A 26,156-nucleotide genomic window follows, 5' to 3' on the forward strand; every position below is an offset into this window, starting at 1 on the left:
TGGTCACTGTCAGAGAGAGGAGAATCTTCTACAAAGACAACCATCTCTGCAGCAATCCACCAACCAGGCCCGACGAAAACCATTCCTTCGTAAAAAGCTCATGGCAGCCCACCTGTAGGTTGCAAAAATGCACCTGAAAGACGAGGTGAAACAAAATTATCTGGTCTGATGAGACAAAGATTGAACTCTTTGGCGTGAATGCCAGGTGTCATGTTTGGAGGAAACCAAGCACCGTTCATCACCAAGCCAATACCATCCCTACAGTAAAGCATGGTTGTGGCAGCATCATGCTGTGGGGATGTTTTTAAGCGGCAGGAACTAAAAGCCTACTCAGGATAGAGGGAAATATGAAAGCAGCAGTTTACAGAGACATCCTGGATTAAAACCTGCTCCGAAGCACTCTTTAAGTTAGACTGGGCAACAGTTCATCTTTCTGCAGGACAACGACCCTAAGCTTACCGACATGATATGAAAGGAATGGCTTCCTGACAATTATATAAATGTCCTTAATTGGCCCAGCCAGAGCCCAGACTTAAATCCAGTTGAACATCTCTGGAGAGGTTTGAAAATGACTGTGCACCGAAGCTTCACATATAACCTGAGGCTGTAATTTCTGCCAAAGGTGCATCAACAAAGTATTGAGCAAAGGCTGTGGATATTTATATACATGTGATTTTTTTATTTTTGAATAAACTAACAAAATAAAAAAATACATTGTCATTATGGGGTATTGCTTGTAGAATGTTGAAGACAAAACTGAATGTATTCTATTTTGGAATAAGGCTGTAACATAAAATGTGGAAAAAAGTCAATACTTTCTGGATGCACTGTATAAGGTGGTGTCAACTTGCTACAAGTAGTTTATACTATCAAAACATATCTTCAACTGTAAAACTAAATTCAAGCTTAAACTTGAGAAATGTGCTTTCATGTATGAGGCCCAATATCTCTGTTTGACTAAGAGAAGTGGATGCCAAGTAGTCATTTGAGACTGTCCCTCTTAGGTCCAAATCAAATAAACTTGAGGTTCAAGCTCCTAGCCTTTCCGCCTTGCAGACTCAAACGGTACAGCCTCTTCAGCCAATAAAAGCTCCTTGCTGAATAGGCGGTTAATGAAACGGGCCAGAGTCTCAGCAAATGTAATTAATTTTCAGTTTGTGTGACATTAGATACAGTCACTGTTTTTCTTTCTTTGATAAGTCTGTCTTGTTCTTCCCAATGAAGACTGAAAAGCATAGAGTGTATGGATATACAGTATATAGAAGGCTGTATATTAATCGTATTGGATTTTTAATATGCGTGTTAGTAATGAAAATGATTTGGATGGTTTGACCATTACCTGAAAGGACATGATAAATCACTGGAGTAATCTTTGTTTTCTGTCAGTACTTTTTATAAAATGGTATTTGTGGGTCATGTTGCAAATTCATACAACATATAACACATCTGTCTCTATGTTGTTTTGGTTCCCTGGTAAGTCTGCAAGACAGCAGACACCACTAAGAACAAAGCTAAAGGCTCCAAGAAATAATTTCCTTTTTTGCGATTTAAAGGCATAATGATATCATATAGAAAGAAGAGAGATGTGTTTGTGTGAGTCTTTCGTGCCACACTAAATACACCACTGTTTTCTCTTTGTTGTGTTTACTTCTTTAGGCTCTTTGCTCTTCACTTTACTCTCATTTGATGTTAACCATTGTCTGCCCGTATTCTTTTTGAAGGTGAGGCTAGTGCGTTCCAATCCCCCTTGCCCGCAGTTCAAAGCCTCTTTCGACGCCTCCTACCAGGTGTACAAACTCTACCAGATGGCCATTCACAAGGACCCTCCTGACAAACCCTCCGAGAGCCAGGTCAGGGGTTTGTAGGCATAGGTCAAGCTGCTGTTGGACTTCTCATAGCGGGTGGGAGAGGATAGACATGCATCCAGAGGGACTTCAAAAGGATCTTTTCTGTAGTCTTTTACTTTTAGATGTAATACTATAATGGTTTATTTTTTAATACAGATTTGCACATGCAGAAAATAAAAGGCTTTTGGGGAAATTATCTAAAATGTTTATATAAATTAAAACCATTAGGTTTCAGTCTAAAATCGCATCTATGTGGCAAAGAAAAGTAATCCAAGAATTTAGAGAAAAATGTTTCCATACGGCATGGTTGAGAGCAGTGTTTCTCCAGGTGTCTTGAGTTGGCCTTTAGTCCGCAGGTGGGACTGTTATTCTGGTCTGGGTTGGGGGGGCAGCTTGACAGCCGAATTCTTCAAGCTTTCACATTTTAGTTTCGTCAGTGCCCCTTTTATCACCCCAAATTGACGATAGAAGTTGGCATGGACAGACAACGGTTTTATTTGTTGGTGTAACAGATTAGGCACCATGCTTGAGTAACGTTCACGGCCGTGTTAACCAAGCTCTATCAATTTGCTGCTGTCAATTTGACCATTCGGAGATGCTTCATTGAGAGGGGTCTCAAGGCTTTGGTGAAGTCAGATTAAAGCTATGCACTAGCCTTATCTTCAACTGCTTAAAATCATACAGTCTCCTATAATTATATTGTTTGGTTTCATTTGTTTGTCCCTTTTGTGTAATAGTAAAATCAGCCAGTTCCTGCAATAACCACTAACTAGGAGACTTGAATAATCTCCCCAAACATTATTTTTTCAAATTGAACCTCACTGCTTTTCCCCTCTACATTTGTGCTTGAAGGTGAGGCTCGTAGCAGTCAGCTTTGAGGACCCACAATTCACTGCATCCTATGAGCAGTCTGTGGCGCTGTACGCTCGCTACCAGATGGCCATTCATGGGGATGACCCCAGCGCATGTGGTGAGAGTGAGGTACTGCATGATTTCTGTTCTGCACTGCCAATAGGACACACCAATTACCAGCCAGTGTCACCTGGAGCAAAGAGCTAAATTTATGCTGAATACTTCGGTAAAGCAGTTAAAAATGCTAACATTCACGACATGCAGTGCAGTATTCACAGTGCTTCACTTTTTCCACATTTTGTTATGTTACAGCCTTATTCCAAAGTGGAATAAATACATTTTTATCATCAAAATTATACACTCAATACCCCATAATTACTATGTGAAAAAGTGAAAAATCTTGTAAATTTATAAGAAAAATTAAAAATCACATGTACATAAGTATTAACAGTAGGGCTGCGAATCTTTGGGTGTCCCACGATTCGATTCAATATCGATTCTTGAGGTCGCGATTAGATTCAAAATCGAATATTTTCGACTCAACGCGATTCTCGATTTAAAAACAATATTTTCCCGATTCAAAACGATTCTCTATTCATTCAATACATAGGATTTCAGCAGGATCTACCACAGTTTGCTGACTTGCAAGCAGAGTAGATTTTTGTAAAACGCTTTTATAATTGTAAAGGACAATGTTTTATCAACTGATTAAAATAATGTAAATTTGTTTTAACTATTAAATGAACCAAAAATCTGACTTATTTTATCTTTGTGAAAATATTGGACACAGTGTGTTGTCAAGCTTATGAGATGCGATGCAAGTGTAAGCCACTGTGACACTATCGTTCATTTTTTAATTTTTTTTATAAATGTCTAATGATGGTGCCAATGAGGGATTTTTAATCACTTCTATGTTGAAATTGTTACTAATATTGATACTGTTGTTGATAATATTAATTTTTGTTTCCCTACTTTTGGTTTGTTCTGTGTCGTTCGTGTTTGTGTCTCCTCTCAATTGCTCTGTTTATTGCAGTTCTGAGTGTTGCTGGGTCGGGTTTGGTTTTGGAATTGGATTGAATTGTTATGGTTGCATTGTTTTGTTGGATTGATTAATAAAAAAATAAAAAATAAATAATGAAAAAAAAAATAAAATAAAATAAAAATAAAAAAATCGATTTAAAAAAAAAAGAAGAAGAGAATCGATTCTGAATTGCACAACGTGAGAATCGCGATTTGAATTCGTATCGATTTTTTCCCACACCCCTAATTAACAGCCTTTGGTCAATATTTTGTTCATGCACCTTTGGCAGCAATTAAAGCCTTAAGGCTTTTTTTAAAACATGCTACAAGCTTGTCACACTTATCTTTGGGCAGTTTCTCCCATCCCTCTTTGCCCATTCCTTTTTGCAGCACTTCGCAAGCTCCTTTTGGTTGGATAGGAAGCGTCGGTTTTCATCCAGGATGTGTCTGTACATTTATGCATTCATCTTAGCCTAGTCAGGGAGAAGACCAAGAACCCGATGGTCACTCTGTCAGAGCTACAGCATTCCTCTCTGAAGAGAGGAGACTCTTACAGAAGGACAACCGTCTCTGCAGTAATCCACCAATCGGCCTATGTGGTACAGTGGCCAGACGGAAGTAATTTCTAAGTAAAACATTGCCAAAATACACCTGAAAGACTCTCAGACCTCGGAAAACAAAATTCTCTGGTCTGTTGAGACAAAGATTGAAGTCTTTGGTGTGAATGCCAGGCATAATTTTGGGATGGCCAATACCATCCCTATAGTGAAGCAAAGCGGGGGCAGCATCATGCTGTGTGGATGTTTTTGAGAGGTGGTAACTTGAGATTAGTCAGGGTAGAGGGAAAGATGAATGCCACAATGTACAAGGACATCCTGAATGAAAATCAACGCTTCTCATCCAACCTGATGGAGCTTGAGCGGTGCTGCAAAGAGGAATGGGCAAAGAAAAATGGGCGCAAACCCTCAAAGATAGGTGTGCCAAGCTTATGTTGTCTGTCTATCTGTGTTGGCCCTGCGATGAGATCCTTTAACAGTGTGGTCACTGCAAACTCTTGCATTCTTCGGCTCTGCTCCCTTGTACTAGAGTGCGTGGTACTTTTGGCGTTGTCTTTTGTAAAATCTTGCACTCTTCCGCCATTCTAGATTAGCTCTCGAGAAACTCTGAAGAAACGTTTATCCTTGTCGCAATTTAAATGGTTCGTACGGCCAAAAAACAAGGCAAGCATTGGTTTTTTTTTTTCGAGAAAGGCTAAATGGCGCATAGTACCCATTGAGAACAGACACTAGCTTGACCACAACGCATATTCAATGAGCCGGGCGTGACGTCATTTTGAATCCAAACAATAGTCTGTAGAATTTTGAGAACAAAATTAATTAATTCCATTTTGGAATAAGGCTGTAACATAACAAAATGTGGAAATAGTGAAGAGCTGGGAATACTTTCCAAATGCATTGTAGAAGCTACCCTCTCAACAGCTTTAGATAACATGACAAAATACTACAAGGACAATCAACTGAAAGCTAGCCCAGCAACGACCCCAAATATCTTATTCTACCTCCTCAATCGTGAAGTCGGTACCAAGCTGTCCTTAGCCTGGAATGATATATGCCTGAATCAGTGCAATTACAGTCCTCTCTAACAGCCAGGTTAGTGGCAGGAAAAACGCATTGCAAACCAACACTTAGCAAAACTGCCAATGCCAGCCAAGAACTAGCACCAGGTCATAAATCTACATGGAATACGTGGAAGTCGTTCAACTGACTTCGCACGGGCATTGGCCACTGCAAGACCAACATGGCTAAATGGGGCTATGCTGATGCAACAGACACAGCCTGCGAGTGTGGTACATCTGAAGAATGCATGCAACACCTGTTGAGCTGCCCACTCCTGGGTGACCAATGCAGCTTGGAGGATCTAAAGGCTGTAGATGAAAAGGCGTTCTACTGCACAAAAGCTTGTCATCAGTAAACTCCAGGACAGCTGTGTAGCTTACCACCACCAAATGTGATCATAGACTGAATGAATAATGGGATCTCTGAGCACGCTTTATAAATGTAAGGAATAATTATTTATTGAAAGTATTAAGACATTCACGCTGTTTTCAACTGTTCCAATTTACAAATGTCCTTTTATATTTTATTAGCAGCAGAATAAATGAACAGCTCCACCGTTTTCAGTTTGTTATTCTTTTCTTAATATGTACCTTTTTATTGTGAAAGGGTGAAAACGTTTTGTAACACCAACGATTACAATAGAGCAGCGCAAGTGTTTAATTTAAAGAGCACAATCACAAACATCCCAAGTAGGAATTATGTCTTTGAATGATTGATTGAAACTTTTATTAGTAGATTGCACAGTTCAGTACATATTCCGTACAATTGACCACTAAATGGTAACACCCGAATACGTTTTTCAACTTGTTTAAGTCGGGGTCCACGTAATCAATTCACGGTAAAGGTTTGCCTAAGCAAATTAGTGTGTTTATAATGTAAGTATTGCATGTGTTTGAGACTGCTTACCATCTTAATCGCACACAGATGAGTGTTTACTGTAGGAAAGGAAGAGTAAAAGGAAGTGATGTACACCACGTGTTGCCAATGAGAATACTCCAGAGGATACTCACGCCACAATCTGTTTACATGCATTGTGTGGTTGCATCAGAAAAATGAAGCTGAGATTGCATTCACATGGTAGTTCTTGTTGTCGTCTGGGTTCGATGATTAGACCCACAAATTTCACTGTCTATTCCTCTTTATTCAGTAATGAACTTCATTTAGGCCTTATTTTATTCAAAACAGAATGTTGTCCATTGTCCAGGTAGTGAATGTCAAATTCATGTATAGGTGGAGTAAAGTTGTGGTATGGCTGCTTGAATAGTGCTCCTACGAGTGCCTGTAAAATGTTTAAAATAAAATGCATGTATTGCTAGGTTTGAATACTCAGTTCAGTTCTACGCAACAACAGACTGTGGTTTTAGAGAAGCCCATTTAAAATGAAATTGTTCACTGCAGCTGTTTTATTGTGAGTTTTCAATAGTGTTGGTGGTTGGACCTTTCAGCATACAGAACATTGTGGAGCGTTGCTGTTGGTAATGTGTTGACTGTTAAGTTACTCGTGGCAAAGTTTACTGGCACTATAAGGAACTTGCGGACTAAATTACTTTTATTAAGCATCTGCAGAGGTCACGGCGATGTTTGTTCTGTAAATGTTATTATATTTGTTATCCAGGTGGCTCAATTTTAGTAAACCAGTATAAATAATTAGTTATTTTCGACTGGCATGTCAAGCTCACCTGCAAACACACTGCTCTCAATCCTGGTTCAAAAATGTTGAAAATATAGTGGAAACATTTATCAACTTTTATTTGCTCTTCTTTGACACATACACATGCCCTGTGGGATGTTGTTGTGCAGTTGAAGCAGTTTCACTCTTACTAAAGAAAGTGCAATGATAATAGTTCCTATGAAGTATATAGACCTAAAATGATGGAGAACATGGATACCAGATTTTAACGTTCCAAAATTATCTCCACTTGTCTAATTTTAACTGCCTAAATGTTTTCATTTGTGTCAACACAATCTTTCTTTTCATGTTATTACTGTGGGGTTATTTGATATGTAACATTTAGACAAAGACAAACCTTTGAGAGCTGACTTATGTATATGACCATAGTAGAAATAGGAATGCATTTATGTATGCTTTGTGAAATTTAAGGGGTAATGAGAACTGATTTTTCCTTCTCTTTGTCCTGCAATAGTTCCGGCGATTTCTCTGCGATTCACCATTAGAGGTATGTATACTCTTCTGGTCTTTTCACAGTTGCATGAAACCATTTTTCATATCTGTGTCTATATGTGTTGCTTGCCACAATTTTCCAACTAACACAATGTGTAGTTCTTCAATTACAGATTTTAGTACATTGCTGACACATTACTGTGACAAATTAATTCAAATGTAATTTCCTTTCCTCTTACATCTCTTAGCAACTCAACTTTTTGCCTTCTCTTTTCAAGCTCTTTAGCGAGATTAAGTGGTGGTGAAGGGATACAGGAAAGGGGTATAGTTTCATATGGGGGAATTATCGAAGCCCTTGGAAGTGAAAGGATGTGATTAGGGAGAAATGTTCAAATCTGGCGTCCAGATTGTGTTGTGATACAAACTTCGTCCAGACTTCATAATCAGCCCTTGATGTAGTGGGAGTCATTGCTGCTTTGCGCTATAGTTTCAGTAGATATTACTACTTGTTGAAACCGTTCAACAGGTCACTTTTTGGTACCCAACAGATCCAATGGCTAACATAATTAAGCACGAGCAAACTTTGACAGTCAACTAAATGAATGCACGATTGGTTCTCTGTGTAACACGTTTGGAGGCACTTGAAAAAAAGTGCTATGTAAATCCAATATATTCTAGTTATATTATTATTACTTCAGAGACAATAGTATATGACAAAATGTTGGATATAACTTATTGTGGTACAGATTTTTTTCCACCTAAAAATAATACAAAACACATTTCAAATTAATTTATTTTGAACACAACAAACAAAAAAATACACTCTATCCACACAGTTCAAACAAAATAGCATTTCCAAACAATATTGCCATCTGACAAGAACAATAAGATTACACTAAAACAATAAAAAGAAACATAGTATGTGTCCGGAAAGGAGCAAAAAAAAGCTAAAGCTTGTACCTTAATGTCTACTCAGATGTAATCATCTGATCCTTAATCAACAATAAAATACACAATACACCTGTTACACAACAAAATGCAGTATACAGGATACATATTTGGTATTTTTACATCTACATATACTTATAATAATACATCCACTTATTTCATCAAATCTAGTTTGACTTGAATACTGTACATTAGAACCTTAAGATTATGTTTCTCCCTCTTTTGAATACCTATCAAAAACAACCATTGTTGTTTAAACAGTGACAACACAAGTGAATATGCCTCACAGTGAACATGTCCAAACTGTACCCAAAGTGTCTATGTTTACTGTTGGTTAGTTTGTTGGTTGAAATGTGTTTGGAACATGTACACAGTATCAATATGATTCATCATATATTTAAATTTTTCTTTACAATATATCTAAAAAGGAGTAGGATGAAGCGAGGCTTATTTAATCCATCCCCTTTTCACTTCATAGCAACTACTAAAACATATGTGTACACCACCTTCCGCCCGAATGCAGCTGAGATGGGCTCCAGGATGGATGTACTTTCTGTTCTCAATTTGTACACAATTTACATCAATGTGCTCTAAATACATCACTTCTTCTCATAAGAAGTTAAATAAGTTATTTAATGAGATGAATAATATCTTATTTCAATATATTCATTTATCATAATTCCTCTTTCGTTGTACTTTGTAAACACTTGTAGTTTGAACAGATTCATAAACTGGGTCATATTAGTCCATTGTTTGATTTATTTACTTAATCCATTCCATAATTGAACTCCACATGCATCCAATCCATATACTAAAGGTTTCAGTGTTGTATGTACAAACAAATGTTTTAAATTAGATTGTTCTCTTTCCGTTATAGTTTTCCTCTTTTGTTGAGAAGAATTGATGTACATAGCTGTTTGCAAATGCACCATAAAATTACATTTCAATATCTTTGGTTTTATAAATAAAGGGTTAATTTGTTCCCTATATCCAACTTTATGCATAATTCAGAAATGTTTGAACCACCTCATCTGGCTCTTCTCGATGTGGAGGAGCAGCGGCTTTACTTTGAGCTCCTTCCGAATGACAGAGCTTCTCACCCTATCTCTAAGGGAGAGCCCCACCTCTCGACAGAGGAAACTCATTTCGGCCGCTTGTACCGGTGATCTTGTCCTTTCAGTCATAATCAAAAGCTCATGACCATAAGTGAGGATGGGAACGTAGATTGACTGATAAATTGAGAGCTTTGCCTTCCGGGTCAACTCCTTCTTTACCACGACGGATCGATGCAGGGTCCGCATCACTGCAAACGCTGCACCGATCCGCTTGTCGAGCTCACGATCCACTCTTCCCTCACTTGTGAACAAGATATAATTGATCACTGCTCCCCTCACCTCCCAGGGGGTGGAACTAGGGGATGGGTCAAATGCAGAGGTTAATTTCACCACACCTAGTGTGTGTGTGTGTGACTATCAGTGGCACTTTAACTTTAACATGTCCTCAGCCAAGGCACTTGTCATCTTGGAGGTGTGTTTGGTGTTATTATCATATAAATACACAGTCATGCTTTCCAGTTTCTGAAGGGAGGAGATCATGCTTTATGCAGTCCCACACCGCCATGACTGGAAGCAAGACACAACTGTTTTGTACTTACTTGTGTTTATAACTGTTTAGAGAATATGTGTTAAGTAATTTTACTCCATAGTACATATGTAGGGCTATACAAGCTGTACTCTGACTCTAAATTACAGTATGTCCAAGTATAATTTGTGTATTGGCCATTGAGAAGATGCACAGTAATTGAAATGGTGAGAAATATACTTTTGAAATAATGTGTGAATCACTCCTTTTGTCAAAGTATACTGATTGATTCATGGTTAAAATCTGGCACACTTAGAGTTGTTGAGTGACATACATTTGCAGCCAGCCATCATTGAGGTCTCTGCAGGCTTGGTGAACTTTAGCCTATAGAAACACTAGTGGACATGTTAACTCAGGACAATTACACTTGTAATCAAACCCAGAATGCACACTTTTTGGACACACAACAACTTTAAAGGCCTACTAAAATGAATTTTTTTTATTTAAACGGGGATAGCAGATCTATTCTATGTGTCATACTTGATCATTTCGCGATATTGCCATATTTTTGCTGAAAGGATTTAGTATAAAACAACGACGATAAAGATCGCAACTTTTGGTATCTGATAAAAAAAAAAGGCTTGCCCCTACCGGAAGTAGCGTGACGTAGTCAATTGAACATATCCACAAAATTCCCTATTGTTTACAATGATGGCCGCCAGAAGTGAGAGAGATTCGGACCGAGAAAGCGACGATTTCCCCATTAATTTGAGCGAGGATGAAAGATTTGTGGATGAGGAAAATGTGGGGACTGGAAGCGATTCAGATAGGGAAGATGCTGTGAGAGCCGAGGGTGACCTGATATTCAGCTGGGAATGACTACAACAGTAAATAAACACAAGACATATATATATACTCTATTAGCCACAACACAACCAGGCTTATATTTAATATGCCACAAATTAATCCCGCATAACAAACACCTAGGTGTTTGTTATGCTAGCTCCTAGCTACTAGCTACTAGCTCAAGCTAGTTATAGCTCGAGCGGGTAATATGGACGGGATCCCGTATATATAACCCGCCAATACAATTCAAACACCTGCACAACACACACACTCACTCAGCCCAAAGGACCGTTCACCTAACCCAGGGGTCGGCAACCCGCGGCTCCGGAGCCGCATGCGGCTCTTTGACCACTCTGATGCGGCTCAGCTGCATACTTGCCGACCCCCCGATTTTCCCAGGAGACTTATGGATCTCAGTGCCTCTCCTAGAAAACTCCCAGGGCTAATATAATCCTATTTTCACTCTAATTACTAAATTAAGGGTGTGCCCTAATTGCACTGCAGTAATTGTCCTCTATAGCATTTACAAACAGTGTGCCAGCCCGGCCACATGTTGTATGTAGCTTTTACTTGCACACATAGGAGACAGCAAAGCATACTTAGTCATCAGCCACACAGCTTACACTGACGGTAGCCGTATAAAACAACTTTAACACTGTTACGTTACAAATATGCGCCACACTGTGAACCCACACCAAAAAAGAATGAAAAACCCATTTCTGGAGAACATCCGCACCGTAACACAACATAAACACAACACAACCAATACCCAAAATCCCATGCAGCCCTAACTCTTCCGGTCTAGATTATACACCCCCGCTACCACCAAACCCCCCCATACATCAACCCTCCCCCCCCTCCGTGCGTCGGTTGAGCGGAAGAGTTAGGGCTGCATGGGATTCTGGGTATTTGTTGTGTTGTGTTTATGTTGTGTTACAGTGCAGATGTTCTCCACAAATGTGTTTGTCATTCTTTTTTGGTGTGGGTTCAAAGTGTGGCGCATATTTGTAACGTAACAGTGTTAAAGTTGTTCTATACGGCTACCGTCAGTGTAAGCTGTGTGGCTGTTGAACTAGTACGCCTTGCTGTCACTTACGTGAGCAAGCTGAAGCTGCATTCTACATGTGGTCGAGCAGGTACACTGTTTGGGCAGGCTGTAGAGGGCGCCAAAAGCAGCGCCATCACACCCTGATATTCGGAAGTCTCCCGGAAATAATGAGAGGGTTGGCAAGTATGACGCTATCAAGCGCCATTCATTCAAAACTCGCGGGCCGCACTAACATCAAATTTCCATATTAAGGTGCGTCCAGGTGCGTGTGTCTGAGACCCCTGGTTAACATAGCACAAAGCTATTTAAGCTTTGTATGCGGTGTTTTTCATTTTAAATTTTAAATTTTTTTTTGTGGCTCCCATTATTTTCTTTAATTTGTGAAACTTGCCAAAATGGCTCTTTGAGTGGTAAAGGTTGCCGACCCCTGACCTAACCCAAGGTTCATAAAGCTTATATATTTAACCAAAGTTACGTATGTGACACACACGTACGGACAAGCTATCAAATGTTTGGAAGCGCGCGGGTGGGACCTGATATTCAGCTGGGAATGACTACAACAGTAAATAAACACAAGACATATATATACACTCTATTAGCCACAACACAACCAAGCTTATATTTAATATGCCAGAAATTAACTAGCTCCTAGCTCGAGCTAGTTATAGCAAGCGATCAATTGTTTGGAAGCACACGGTATCGCGTCTGTGTATCCAAATCAAAGTCCTCCTGGTTAGAGTCTCTGTTGTCCGAGTTCTTCGATCTTGACTGCATCTTTCGGGAATGTAAACAAACACCGGCTGTGTTGTGTTGCTGACTTCCCTCACAAAATATCAGCTTCGCACCGACAACTTATTTGCTTGCTCAGCTTCTTTCTCCATAATGCAATGAACAAATTGCAACAGATTCACCAACACAGATGTCCAGAATACTGTGGAATAATGAGATGAAAACAGAGCTATTTCGTATTGACTTCAATGGGTAAGCCATACCTCTGTTAAACTGGCTACGTCACGCGCATACGTCATCATACCGAGACGTTTTCAAGCGAAAGTGTGGCGGGAAATTTAAAATTGCACTTTATAAGTTAACCCGGCCGTATTGGCATGTGTTGCAATGTTAAGATTTCATCATTGATATTTAAACTATCAGAGTGCGTGGTCGGTAGTAGTGGGTTTCAGTAGGCCTTTAATTGCAATAAGGTGCACACATACAATCCCTGTAGAGTTGCTATGTGGCTTCCCTTGGGACTTCCTTAATGAGCATCATTAGTATAAGCGTTAGTACAAGGGACAAGCTTTAATCACCCCAAAGCTGAACAATCCTTTCTGCGTGCACACACTCTTCTCACGTGCTGCTTCCATTCACTCTTCATCTCTGATGGATTTAGCATGCCATCTTGACTCGTATGACCTCCCCCATCACCCAACTTGTTTTTATTCCAGTCTCTGATCTCCCACCCGGTCCTCACTTCCCATGTCAGCGTTATTGTATGTGGCTTCTCTGTTCTACCTCAGCGTGTCGGCTTGCATCTGTTTCCAATCTGAAGGCTATTAAAATACACACACCATGTGGTGTGTGTGTGTGGTTTACTTTCCCCTGCATTTATTCTAATGTATGCAAACAATATGTTTCCAAATTCAACTGCTGCCATTAGGCAACCATTTTTATGTGTGTGTGTGCACGTGCGTGTTAGGGGTTCAAATTCACCTATATTGCAGATGGTTCCAGTTAGAACACAGATGTTGTAATTTTAAAATATACATATTTACATACCCTAACAGACCTTTTAATTAATGTATGTTGTCCGATACAAAGCCAGACATCAGCACAAGTTAACATGATGAACAGCAATCATGCATGGGTTTCTTCACATGACCATGGTGAAGTGACGTGGGGCATGCGCACTACAAGACTCCTGTCCAAATGTAGATAACTTAAATTCCAGGTTATAAGCCGCTACTTTTTTCCTACACTTTGAACCCAGCAGCTTATAAAATAGAGCTGCTAAATAATGGATTTTTCTTTGTTGGCGGCCATAATAAAAATAATTTTATTAAAAAAAAAAATAAAAAAAAACACTGACAGGGTGTTTTATTTTTGTGCTATGGTGCCATCTTTTGGACAAATGTGCCCACCGCAGGTGCCGCAGTGTCCTTCCACTTAGTGCTTTCAACAACCGAAAGTATAAGTGGCGTTCAGTCTTCTAGCTGTTTATAGCGTTTCTACTAGTGTGGATTCTTCATTGATCACTCCAAGCAACGTTTGTAAGTTTTACAGTATAACTAAAACTTATACTTACTTAATTATCCCATGTGTGATGCCTGTAGGAGTGTTTTCATGCATTTTTGTAATGTAATGATGTTAGCATCGTTAGCATTAGCTAATATGCTAACGCATCCATGAGTGTGTGTTAGTATTGTTAACTTACAATGGCATTCTTTTTGTATTGTGTCTGTTTCAGTTTCACAAATTCCTCAGTAAATTCCCCAAACTTCACATTGTAGTTATTGAGTCCGTTTAGCTGATTGGAGTGCGAGCTTCCGCAGTTAGTGGGTCCATGACAATTACTTCTGTTTTGTTTGATCAGCAGTTTTACTGCCGCGTTACATGCACCGTTTGGAAACAATTAAGGTAAATAATTATTAATTATTTAATGAATTATTATTATTGTAATTAATAATTACAATTAAGTAAATAATCCTACTGTGTAAAAAACTATCTGCGGCTTATTGTTTGGTGCGGCTAATAAATGGAAAAATGTTTTTTTCTTCTAAAATTTAGTCTGTGCGGCTTATAGCCCAGTGCGCTCTACAGTCCGAAAAATACGGTACTTTGACTGAGAGAAGCCCACACTGTGACATCACTAGTCAATGAAAGTGCAAACTCTACCTTTTTAGACAAAAAATTACAATTTTGGTGTTATTGCTGTTTTATCAATGTGGTCCGCTTTCAAGTCATGGTATTATTACACATTTCCTTCATACATTAATTTTCTCTTGCAGTATTTAGCAATTCATACACACTAGTAGCATCATTAGCGGCAAGTACACTTTATTTCCACATCTACAGTTTCACAATGGGAGTTCCCATTTGATGCAAGTTAAAGGAAAACTGACATTCCCTGTCTCACTGGGTCCAGTTTTGAGGCCTAATGCAAGTGATTTGGGGGAACAAGAAAAGCTCTGTGGTCGTTAGAAGTGTTCCAGAGAAGTTTAGATTGTTTGTTTTTACAGTTACAAGAACGCAACTGTTAAACTGTCATTTGAAGTGACATGCAGTTTAGAAAGTCAGCATCAGCCTTGAACATGGTATGAATCTATAAACAAACACACATTACCTTAACCGCTCGTACGTCCACATACAATTGCAATAATGTATTTTCAAAGTACAAAACCCAAAACCAGTGAAGTTGGCACCTTGTGTAAATCGTAAATAAAAACAGAATACAATGATTTGCAACTTATATTCAATTGAATACACTGCAAAGACAAGATATTTAATATTCGAACTGAGAAACGTATTTTTGTTTGCAAATAATCATTAACTTTGTATTTAATGGCAGCAACACATTGCAAAAAAGTTGGCACAGGGGCATTTTTACCACTGTGTTACATCGTCTTTCCTTTTAACAACACTTCAGGTGGAATTATTTCACATTGTTGCTTGATGTGCAGCTTAATTTGTTCAACAGTCCGGGTTCTCCGATTATTTACGATTTACACAATGTGCCAACTTCACTGGGTTTGGGTTTTGTAGAATAATGAACATTTATTTCTTTTTTCAAACACACACCGTCACCCCATACACACATAAAATAGGACAGTATCCCTTTTTACCCATAACTTTGATTCCCCGACAAAGACTCGAGTGTTTTTCATGGAAACTGTGCCAAGAAATAACAGGCTGCCTGCTTACACAGATGGACATTTCGCCCAAACACACACACCATAGAGTCTTCCTCCAAATAAGTGTCGATTATTTTGTTTCTCTTCGGCTACTTGCCAGTCAGTCATAGCCAATGTGGAGTAAAACCACATCAACACATTAATATTGTTAGCCTCTGATATAAAGCTACATGAAGAAGGTATATTAACTCATGAAAGAAAAGTGAAAGGGTTTTAGTTTAGACGACAGACAAGGAACAGACCTATTTCATTACAGTCTTTTTGACATAAAATGGTTGGAAAACAAACTTCATACTAATTACATTGCTGAAACTTCTATTTTGCAGGCACAAAGCGTTATGTGATTAGTAACATCTGGGCCATAACGAAAAGTGTACATGCACACAGACAAATTTATGCACACATTAGAAACGCAGCCTTAAAAAGACTTTAAGTGTTGTAATTTACAACTTTAAGCATTACATGGACATTTGCATTCATACTTCAAAGACTTCACAGATTCTTTATATTAGGATAAGTTTTAAATTATTACTAATTCTTCTCGGTTTTATACCTCAAAGACTTCAAATATTCTTTGTATTGAGATAGAGAGTCTTAAAGTATTACTAATTATTCTGGCTTATAATACATTTACAAAATGTATCTGACACATGATCACAATTCAAGTATGTAAGACATAGATCTGTTTCTGGCCTGCATTCTTGTGTTGGCAGGGTGCTGAAACAACATCACAAGTATTTATATAGCCATTACATTACACATGGACATGCATATTTTTAAGATCACAGTAAATACTTATACCGTATTTTCCGCACCATAAGCCGCACCTAAAAGCCACAAATTTTCTCAAAAGCTGACAGTGCGGCTTATAACCCGGTGCGGCTTTTATATGGATTAATATTAATATTCATTTTCATAAAGTTTAGGTCTCGCAACTACGGTAAACAGCCGCCATCTTTTTTCCCCGTAGAAGAGGAAGCGCTTTGGAATCTACAGTATTTATTAGGTTTGTTCACGATAAACCAATGCGACCGGATATCCGGCCGAGAAATGAGCGGTTACAGACCCCAATATCGATAAGGTTCAGTTGTGAATCTTTAGGGGTTTATCGAGTGTCAACACATAAACCGGTTATCACGCCAAACTAGAAATCAGTTGATGGTTTTGGTCTCTAAAACAACAGAGCCAGGGTTTATCGGGAAAAGAGTCACACGCTTGTTATGTTACTTACATGACTGGAGACAAGAGTAGACGTAGATACATGGACTGTGTGTCGTGGGAGATTAGTTTATCTTAAAAACAAAGCAAGAAACACGGGTGCCCGCCAAACAATTACCCACAAGATACGTGATGTCAACACTGCGCACTGTCTCCGTGCTGTACCGTTTGTCAATTTTGTAACATTCCAAGGAATGGACGCTTAAGCAGATTCCCAGTTTCTTTTTATTCCACAAAATGCTACATTTTGTACAGCGGGTTCAATCTCTGTTTCTTGCTTTTTTCCCCGGAAACTTTTCTTTTCTTTCCCCTTTTAACTCTACAACGCACGTCACTTCCTGTCCTTGTCCTGGAAGCAAACTGAAAAAAGGAGTATTTTTGTCTTTTTAATAAAGCCTGTATTATGATACTTAGTCGGGGGTCCAATTGATGTTATTCTCTCCAAACCATCCTGCCAGCTTGACCATGACATTCTCTGATTTCATTTGATATAAAAGTGAGTGTCACCTACTGTTAGAGATCAGGCGAATTGCATTGAAACAATGTCCAGGTTTTTAACCTTGTAATATGCCTCAAACACTTAAATGCAATTTAAGTTGTAAAATGTATACGTCTTTTATTATGTTGTTGTTACTTTATTACGACATACAGTCGTACCTCGGGATACAAGTTTAATTGGTTCTGTGGCGTAGCTTGTACCTCGAAAAACTTGTATCGCAAAACAGTGTTGCCCATTGAAATAAATTTAAATCAATTTATTCTGTGCTTGAACCCCCCAAAACACTAACATGTGTAACATTTGTATGAAACATTCCTTTTGAAAAGAATAACTAACTTTTAGATTTGAAAATATTGAATTAAAAACAAAGGGTTAGGATTAATTTTATTTCATATTTTTATAATGTACAGCATTTGGAGAGTGGACTTCTATGGTACTTCCTTAGAAGAACCATATGCTGCTCCATATTTTCATGGATAAGTATCTGCCGTCTAGATTCTATTTTACATCCTTGGCCTGCATTGTTGACTCATTCTGCTTTGTTTTAGCGCAGACTAGCAATGATATACTGTATGCTCAAATTGCTTCACCAAGTTAGCTACATCTCAATCTGTAAATTATTTTGACGATTTATTTCTTTTATTCAATGAATGTCTTCTGGTTCTTCTTCTCAGCCATGTCTCTTACACTCACTTTCTTTTTTTTCCCATAAATGGAAAAACATGACAATCTCCAGCAATAAGCTATACTGGAAGTTTTGGGTGGATCTCACGGGGTTCACTGTGGCATTCACAAAGCCTGTCAATGGTGGGGAGACACATTTTTACGTATACCTTAAAGCAGTGGTCCCCAACCTTTTTGTAGCTGCGGACCGGTCAACGCTTGAAAATTTGTCCCACGGACCGGTGGGGGGGGGGGGGGTGAAAATTTTTTTTTTTTTTTTTTTTTTTACATAAATAAATACAATCATGTGTGCTTACGGACTGTATACCTGCAGGCTGTATTGATCTATATTGACATAGAATGTATATATTGTGTTTTTTATGTCAATTTCATTAAAAAAAAAAAAAAATTTTTTTTTTTTTTTTTTTTTTTTTTTTAAATTCATGTGCGGCCCGGTATCAATCGGTCCGCGGACCGGTACCGGGCCGCAGCCCGGTGGTTGGGGACCACCGCCTTAAAGCATACCAATTAGCTGAAAACTCTTATATGGAGCCGAATCATGGTAAAACGTTTTGTACTTTAATTTACTTTAAAAATCGAAATTCAAATTTTTGTGTTACGTTTTGAGAAACACAGCATTGTATTCCAAATAAAAAAAAGCAAACACATTTTTTTCAGGTTGAATATATTTTAATTCACACTTAAAGTTCTTTTGAATTAAGAATTTTTTGTTGTTGTTGCATTTTTCACTTTCATAGGTTTTGATATTTGAGCTTGTTTTTTTCCATTTCAAATTGTATTTTTTACAGTAAATTTTTTTTTTCCAGATTCAAATCTTTTTTTTTTTCAGATTCAAATCCTTTTTTTTTCCAGATTCAAATCTTGGTTTTTTTTCAGATTCAGATTTGACCCTTTTTTTTATGATGATTGCGTGCGAGGGGCGCGGCCTCATGACAGACCAATCCGCAAAAGGAAAAGGAGTGTCCCCTATTACGTTGCCTTCAGGAAACTTCTGGACTATAGAGCCCACCGGGATATAAACCGCACCCACTAAATTATAGGAGACATTTTTTTTTTTAATGTATTAACCACACCGGACTATAAGCCACACACACACACACACACACACACACATATATATATATATATATATATATATATATATATATATATATATATATATATATACATTGCAAAATGAGTTATTTACAAAGTAAGATTCTGTAAATGTTAATTTACAAACAAAGTTTGTTGTTTCCAAATGGAGCCTGTAACACTGCAGTAAAACGTCTGATCAAACAAAACAAGCGTCATCTGCATGGACTCCAATCAGCAAAACAGACTCAATAACTCCACGGTGACGTCTTAGTGAGTTTACTGAGGAATTTGTGAAAATGAAAAAAAAATAAAAAAAATAAAAGCCTTTGTAAGTTAATACTAACACAGACACTCGTAAACGTGTTAGCACATTAGCTAATGCTAATGACGCTAGCGTCATTACATTACGATAACACTTACAAATATGCATGAAAACACTCCTACAGACATCACACAAGGGACGGTTTACTAAGTGTCGACAGTTTTAGTTCTACTGTAAAACACAGAACACTGATTGGCACTCCGGTTGAAAAATAAAAAAGCACTGCCGGTAAATGGAAGGACACTGCAGCACCTGCAGTAAGCAAACTCATCCAAAAGATGGCGTCATAACACAAACAATATAACACCGTCTGTGTTTTTGCTTCTTACAATTTTTTTTAATGAAATTATTTTTCTTATGGTCGCCGGCAAAGAAAAATCCACAAATAAACTGCTCCGTTTTATAAATCGCAGAGTTCCAAGTGTAGGGAAAAAGTAGCGGCTTATAGTCCGGAATTTACGGTATTTCAGTTCAAGCTAACACATAATAAACCATGTGATTGTCAGTAAAAGAAATGATGCCCGTGAGACATGAAGTCTGTTTTAAATAGCATTTAGGACAAATTGCAGAACTGCAGCGCTTAATTATGCCGGATTATGCATTTCAACAGCCAAGATTTAAATTCCCTTTTTCGGGTAGAACCGTGCATGGCATCCGCTCGCCAATTGCAATGATGGCCTCCGACATCATATATACAGTCACGATCAAAAGTTTACATACACTTGTAAAGAACATAATGTTATGGCTGTCTTGAGTTTCCAATCATTTCTACAACTCTTATTTTTTTGTGATAGAGTGATTGGAGACTTGTTGGTCACAAAAAAACATTCCTGAAGTTTAGTTCTTTTATGAATTTATTGTGGGTCTACTGAAAATGTGACCAAATCTGCTGGGTCAAAAGTATACATACAGCAATGTTTATATTTGGTTACATGTCCCTTGGCAAGTTTCACTGCAATAAGGCGCTTTTGGTAGCCATCCACAAGCTTCTGGCAAGCTTCTAGTTGAATTTTTGACCACTCCTCTTGACAAAATTGGTGAAGTTCAGCTAATTTTGTTGGTTTTCTGACATGGACTTGTTTCTTGCGTATTGTCCACACGTTTAAGTCAGGACTTTGGGAAGGCCATTCTAAAACTTTAATTCTAGCCTGATTTAGCCATTCCTTTATTACTTTTGAGGTGTGTTTGAGGTCATTATCCTGTTGGAACAGCCAACTGTGCCCAAGACCCAACCTCCGGGCTGATGATTTTAGGTTGTCCTGAAGAATTTGGAGGTAATCCTCCCTTTTCATTGTCTCATTTAAAGCACCAGTTCCATTGGCAGCAAAACAGGCCCAGAGCACAATACTACCACCACCATGCTTGACAGTGAGAATGGTGTTCCTGGGATTAAAGGCCTCACCTTTTCTCCTCCAAACATATTGCTGGGTATTGCGGCCAAACAGCTAAATTTTTGTTTCATCAAAGTTCCTTAGATATACGATTTTAACGAGAATATGCAGCACGATGCTCACGCATCTTCTTCTTTCTGCTGCACAAATAGGAGTACAAGACCAGTTCAAGATGCTATAGCGGCCGGATTTCCTGCACCCCAACACCCAATGTATATATAGAGATGATGCCTATGGTCTGTAGAGCTAGAAGCCATCGTTGCAAGTGGTTAGCGGATCACTGCGGATGCGCGGAGCGGTGCTCACGGTTCTACCAGGAAACGGCAATTCATGGCTTGGCTGTTGAAATGCATAATTAGGCAATACAGTTCTGCAATTTGCCATAAATGCTATTAAAACGGCATTCCGTGATTTATTTAATTGACAATCGCATGGTGTAGCTTATGTAAAGTGTTGTTTTGAACTGAATGAGTTCCTAAATTCTCTGAAGTCAACGTGATAGTGGACACCCTTTAACATTTTGCTGAATTAGTCTGTCATGAAGCCACACCCCTCGCAAAAACGGTCAAAAGTCTAAATTTGAATATCTAGGACACACCAGACTGAATAAGACATTGCACCTTATAAGTAAACACCCAACAGGATTATGTGACAGCTGCAATGAGATAGAGTCAGTGAAACATGCAATCATTCATTGTGGGAGATACAGTAGAGAAAGGAGAACACTAGAAGACATGGGCAGAAGGAGATTACTCTCAAAGCAGCAACCAAAACATTTTTGAGAAGTTTCTAGAAAAAAAGCAGGTTTATGGAATATCATTTAGTATGGGGAGCTGTATATGTATATATGTGAGGAGGGAGAATAGAGGGAATTCTGGTTCACACTCCAATACAGTAGGTGGCGGTAATGCACCTTTAAAGGAGAGCTGCACTTTTTTGGAATTTTGCCTATCGTTCACAATCATTATGAAAGACATGACAGATGTTTTTTTTAATGCATTCTAACTTGGAAATGAAAGTCTGCTTACAGCGGAGCCAATGGGAGGTCCTCTATTCCGCTCATGAAACTCAATTAAAAAAACATTCCAATTTCCCCAACAATACTTAATTTACATTTCGTAACTTGGATATTAACTAGTTTATTCAGTGATATTATAAGTGCTAACGCAGAAGAACTATTTATAGCAGCGCCTTGATCATTACCTTGTGCCCATGTTTAAATCAGAGTGAAACCTGCTTCCTTTGCTTGTGAAAGTTTATTCTAGATCAGGGGTGGACAACACATCCGGCCCATTGGTCTGTTTAATCTGGCCTGCCAAATATTAAAACAAAATTGAGCAAAGATCTGTTTTGAAAAAAAACGGATACTGCACTTTCACCCACTGGCAAAAAAGATTGACCAACCACACTGCTGCCACTAAAAGAGAATGTAAGTGTTTACCCTTTAATTCAATTTTTAAGTTTATTTCGTGTTCTGATATGATATTGTAGAAAATAGATGTATTATGATTAAAATAGCCCAAGGTTGAGAAGCCTACTCTTAGTTCCAACAGATAGGATATGCTTTGAAATGAATCATGTGCTCACCGGGCCCGTTTTTAAAGCCAATGTGGCCCCTGAGCCTAAAAGTTTGCTCACCCCTGTTCTAAATCATGAATCATGCCTCTCACCTGGATAGTAGAGCTGTAATCCGACATGTTGGTACACTTTGACAACCAATTCAGACCCGGCAATGGCGAGAACGACACAAAAAGACGCATATTTCCCCACCCCTATTTTCTTCGCAAGGATTAAGTCATTAATCATCTAAAGTGGGAATATAATAAGGTTATATTGGTCTACATCCTAATGACAGCAGACATTGTACAGTAATTGATGTTTAATTATGTTTGTTGGTTCTCATGAAGTCTGCAGTGAGTAGAAATCAGTGATGTAGTGGGAACAAAAAGTGACCGCTGTGATGCGTTACTGAAATGAATGTGCCGCGTATGTTTAAAATGATCAACGTACTGAAATATTAATGTTATAATAATTGTGCCTGTTACTACATTACATGTATATAACCCTATATAAAACCTTAATGGAGGTGTTTGGATGTTTTTTAATGTTTATGTTCATAGGCAGAATAGAACAACTCCCATAAGATCCATTGTAAGCAAACTTTTGATCGCATTTATTTAATATTCGGAATGCAAAAAAAAAAGAAAAACGTATGTGTTCTTGTCTTACATAAGGATTGTGTATGATAGGTAAAATCTCCCCCAAAAAAGTGTAGTTCCCCTTTAATGTTGAGTGCCTGGCCAAACAAAAAGAAGACAATTTGAATCTAAAAAAATGTTTTAAGCTGTATGCAATTAAATTTGAATCTGAAAAAGCTCAAATATCAAAATATATGAAAGTGAAAAATGAAAATAAAGAATTAATTCAAAATATTTTAAGTGTAAATTAAAATTATATATATATATATATATATATATATATATATATATATATATATATATATATATATATATATATATATATATATATATATATATATATATATATATATATATAAACAATTGTGTTCATTTTACATCAAAAGTTGAACTTTTGGTTTCAAAGTACTTATAAGTAAACACCCAACAGGATTATGTGACAGCTGCAATGAGATAGAGTCAGTGAAACATGCAATCATTCATTGTGGGAGATACAGTAGAGAAAGGAGAACACTAGAAGACATGGGCAGAAGGAGATTACTCTCAAAGCAGCAACCAAAACATTTTTGAGAAGTTTCTAGAAAAAAAGCAGGTTTATGGAATATAATTTAGTATGGGGAGCTGTATATGTATATATGTGAGGAGGGAGAATAGAGGGAATTCTGGTTCACACTCCAATACAGTAGGTGGCGGTAATGCACCTTTAAAGGAGAGCTGCACTTTTTTGGAATTTTGCCTATCGTTCACAATCATTATGAAAGACATGACAGATGTTTTTTTTAATGCATTCTAACTTGGAAATGAAAGTCTGCTTACAGCGGAGCCAATGGGAGGTCCTCTATTCCGCTCATGAAACTCAATTAAAAAAACATTCCAATTTCTCCAACAATACTTAATTTACATTTCGTAATTTGGATATTAACTAATTTATTCAGTGATATTATAAGTGCTAACGCAGAAGAACTATTTATAGCAGCGCCTTGATCATTACCTTGTGCCCATGTTTAAATCAGAGTGAAACCTGCTTCCTTTGCTTGTGAAAGTTTATTCTAGATCAGGGGTGGACAACACATCCGGCCCATTGGTCTGTTTAATCTGGCCTGCCAAATATTAAAACAAAATTGAGCAAAGATCTGTTTTGAAAAAAACGGATACTGCACTTTCACCCACTGGCAAAAAAGATTGACCAACCACACTGCTTGTTGTTTTTCAAGTACAAAACACTTTCTTATGCATCTAACATTTACACCCAATTATAAAGCTGGAGAAATTACTTTTAACCATATGACCACTGAATGTCAACATAAAGCACAAATATCTTATTCACACATTAGACATGAGCCTGCATGTGCATGCAAATACATTCTTGCATGCCATATGGAAAGAGCAGACAATTTGGCGGCAATCCACAGCTGGCTGGCAAAGTGATTTTTGCTCACGGAGGGCCTTTATTATTAAAAAGTCATCTCCTGGAGAGTGTCTAAAGCCAGTACCCACTGTAGCCCAGCTCTGCCTTGCTATTGCACTCATTCCACATTTGGGAGCCATTAGCAGGCTTAATGTGAGGCTACTGTACACCCCCGCTCATACAGTGTGAGGCCTAGCAGAAAGATGAAAGCGTAGGCTACAATACATTATCCTATAGGTATTTCCGTGGGTTTAAATATGAAATAAGTGAAAATCATCTAGTCCTCTATGCAGGCTTTAGTGAAGTGATTTATTATTATTTTGCGCTTTTTCTCTAGTGACTCAAAGCGCTTTACATTGATAAAACCCATTATTGAGCTAATTTAGGTACAATTACACAAGTGTGGGTGGTACTGGGAGCAAGGTGAGTGAAGTGTCTTGCCCAAGAACAAAACAGCATTGACTGGGATGGCGGAAGCTGGATTCGAACGAGGGACCCTCACGTTTCTTGTTGGCCACTTTACCGTCTGAACCACACCACCCCACCCCACTTTAGCACATAAAAGCTGTAAAAATATTTAACAGTGGAAATGTTTCCATGTTCCTTTTCCTGTCATAGGCAAAGTATTCAGCTGATGGGCCCGAGATGGGTTACGGCTCCTTTCACCAGCAGTACTGGCTTGATGGCCAGATTGTGGCAGTGGGAGTGATCGATATCCTGCCTACCTGTGTGTCGTCTGTCTACCTGTACTACCACCCAGACTTTGCCTCCTTGTCTCTGGGCTCCTACTCTGCTCTCAGGTTGGTTGTTAGGAATTGAGATTTACTGTTTATTTAACAAAAAGAAGATTTTCAATATCAACTTATTTGCAATTAAATTACTTGAAATTAAATATTGTGTTTGTATAAAGTCACATGTACTCCTTTTATATCAGCCTGCCTTTCATTTTGGAGTATTCTCTCTTTTGTTCTGTTCTGTCCCCCCATTTCATTTTTTCATAGCCCTCCTCCAGAAATAATTTGACTGTTGTCTGTTGTGTAGGTAAGAAAAATTCTTCTGTCTTCACACTTGATTGGTTGAGGCAGTTCTCCAATTGTGGTTTAGCTGGCGACAGTTCCTTCTGCCAAGATGAAATAAGAGCCTATAGTATATACACAAACACTACTCATACTATAGTCACACTACAGACAGATCCTCTACCTGGCATTTCTAGTAAAATGCAACTTGATACTGCTTTAAAAAAATATATGATTTACAGATGTTGGCTTTGGGATCTGTAGTTTGTGTCACAGCTGTGAGCATTCGTCTTATACAACAAAGTGAGCCCACATTTTTAACAGGTAGGCATTCTAGATGTTGTGGTATCCTAGTAATTAAAGTGCTCTACTTCCTATTATTTTTTTTATTTTAGGTTGAATCAAAATTCAACAGCCAAACAAAGTTCAAGTGTATGAAAGATGTTTCGGAACATGCTGTCCACAGTACTAAATTCATCCTGCTTGTTTACAGACACTAGAGTCTTTTATCATTTCTGGAGATGTCCTGGTCCACTTGGCATGGTGGTCTCGCCT

At 38.2% G+C, this 26,156-nt stretch overlaps 1 protein-coding gene across 4 annotated transcripts in view; it reads left to right on the forward strand.

Moving 5' to 3' along the window:
- The window catches only part of LOC133657362 (arginyl-tRNA--protein transferase 1), a 97,957-nt gene that overhangs the window by 32,206 nt on the left and 39,595 nt on the right, over positions 1–26,156 (forward strand). Inside the window, exons 7-10 of one of the 4 annotated variants that reach the window (XM_062058610.1) lie at positions 1,722–1,850; positions 2,700–2,828; positions 7,480–7,512; positions 25,204–25,385. In XM_062058610.1, the coding sequence (XP_061914594.1) occupies positions 1,722–1,850; positions 2,700–2,828; positions 7,480–7,512; positions 25,204–25,385 (473 nt within the window). The remainder of the gene's footprint in view (positions 1–1,721; positions 1,851–2,699; positions 2,829–7,479; positions 7,513–25,203; positions 25,386–26,156) is intronic. The other 3 variants (XM_062058612.1, XM_062058614.1, XM_062058613.1) reach the window with 3 other exon arrangements.

The sequence above is a fragment of the Entelurus aequoreus genome, linkage group LG09, assembly GCF_033978785.1.
Source record: "Entelurus aequoreus isolate RoL-2023_Sb linkage group LG09, RoL_Eaeq_v1.1, whole genome shotgun sequence".
In the NCBI taxonomy this organism is placed as follows: Eukaryota; Metazoa; Chordata; class Actinopteri; order Syngnathiformes; family Syngnathidae; genus Entelurus; species Entelurus aequoreus.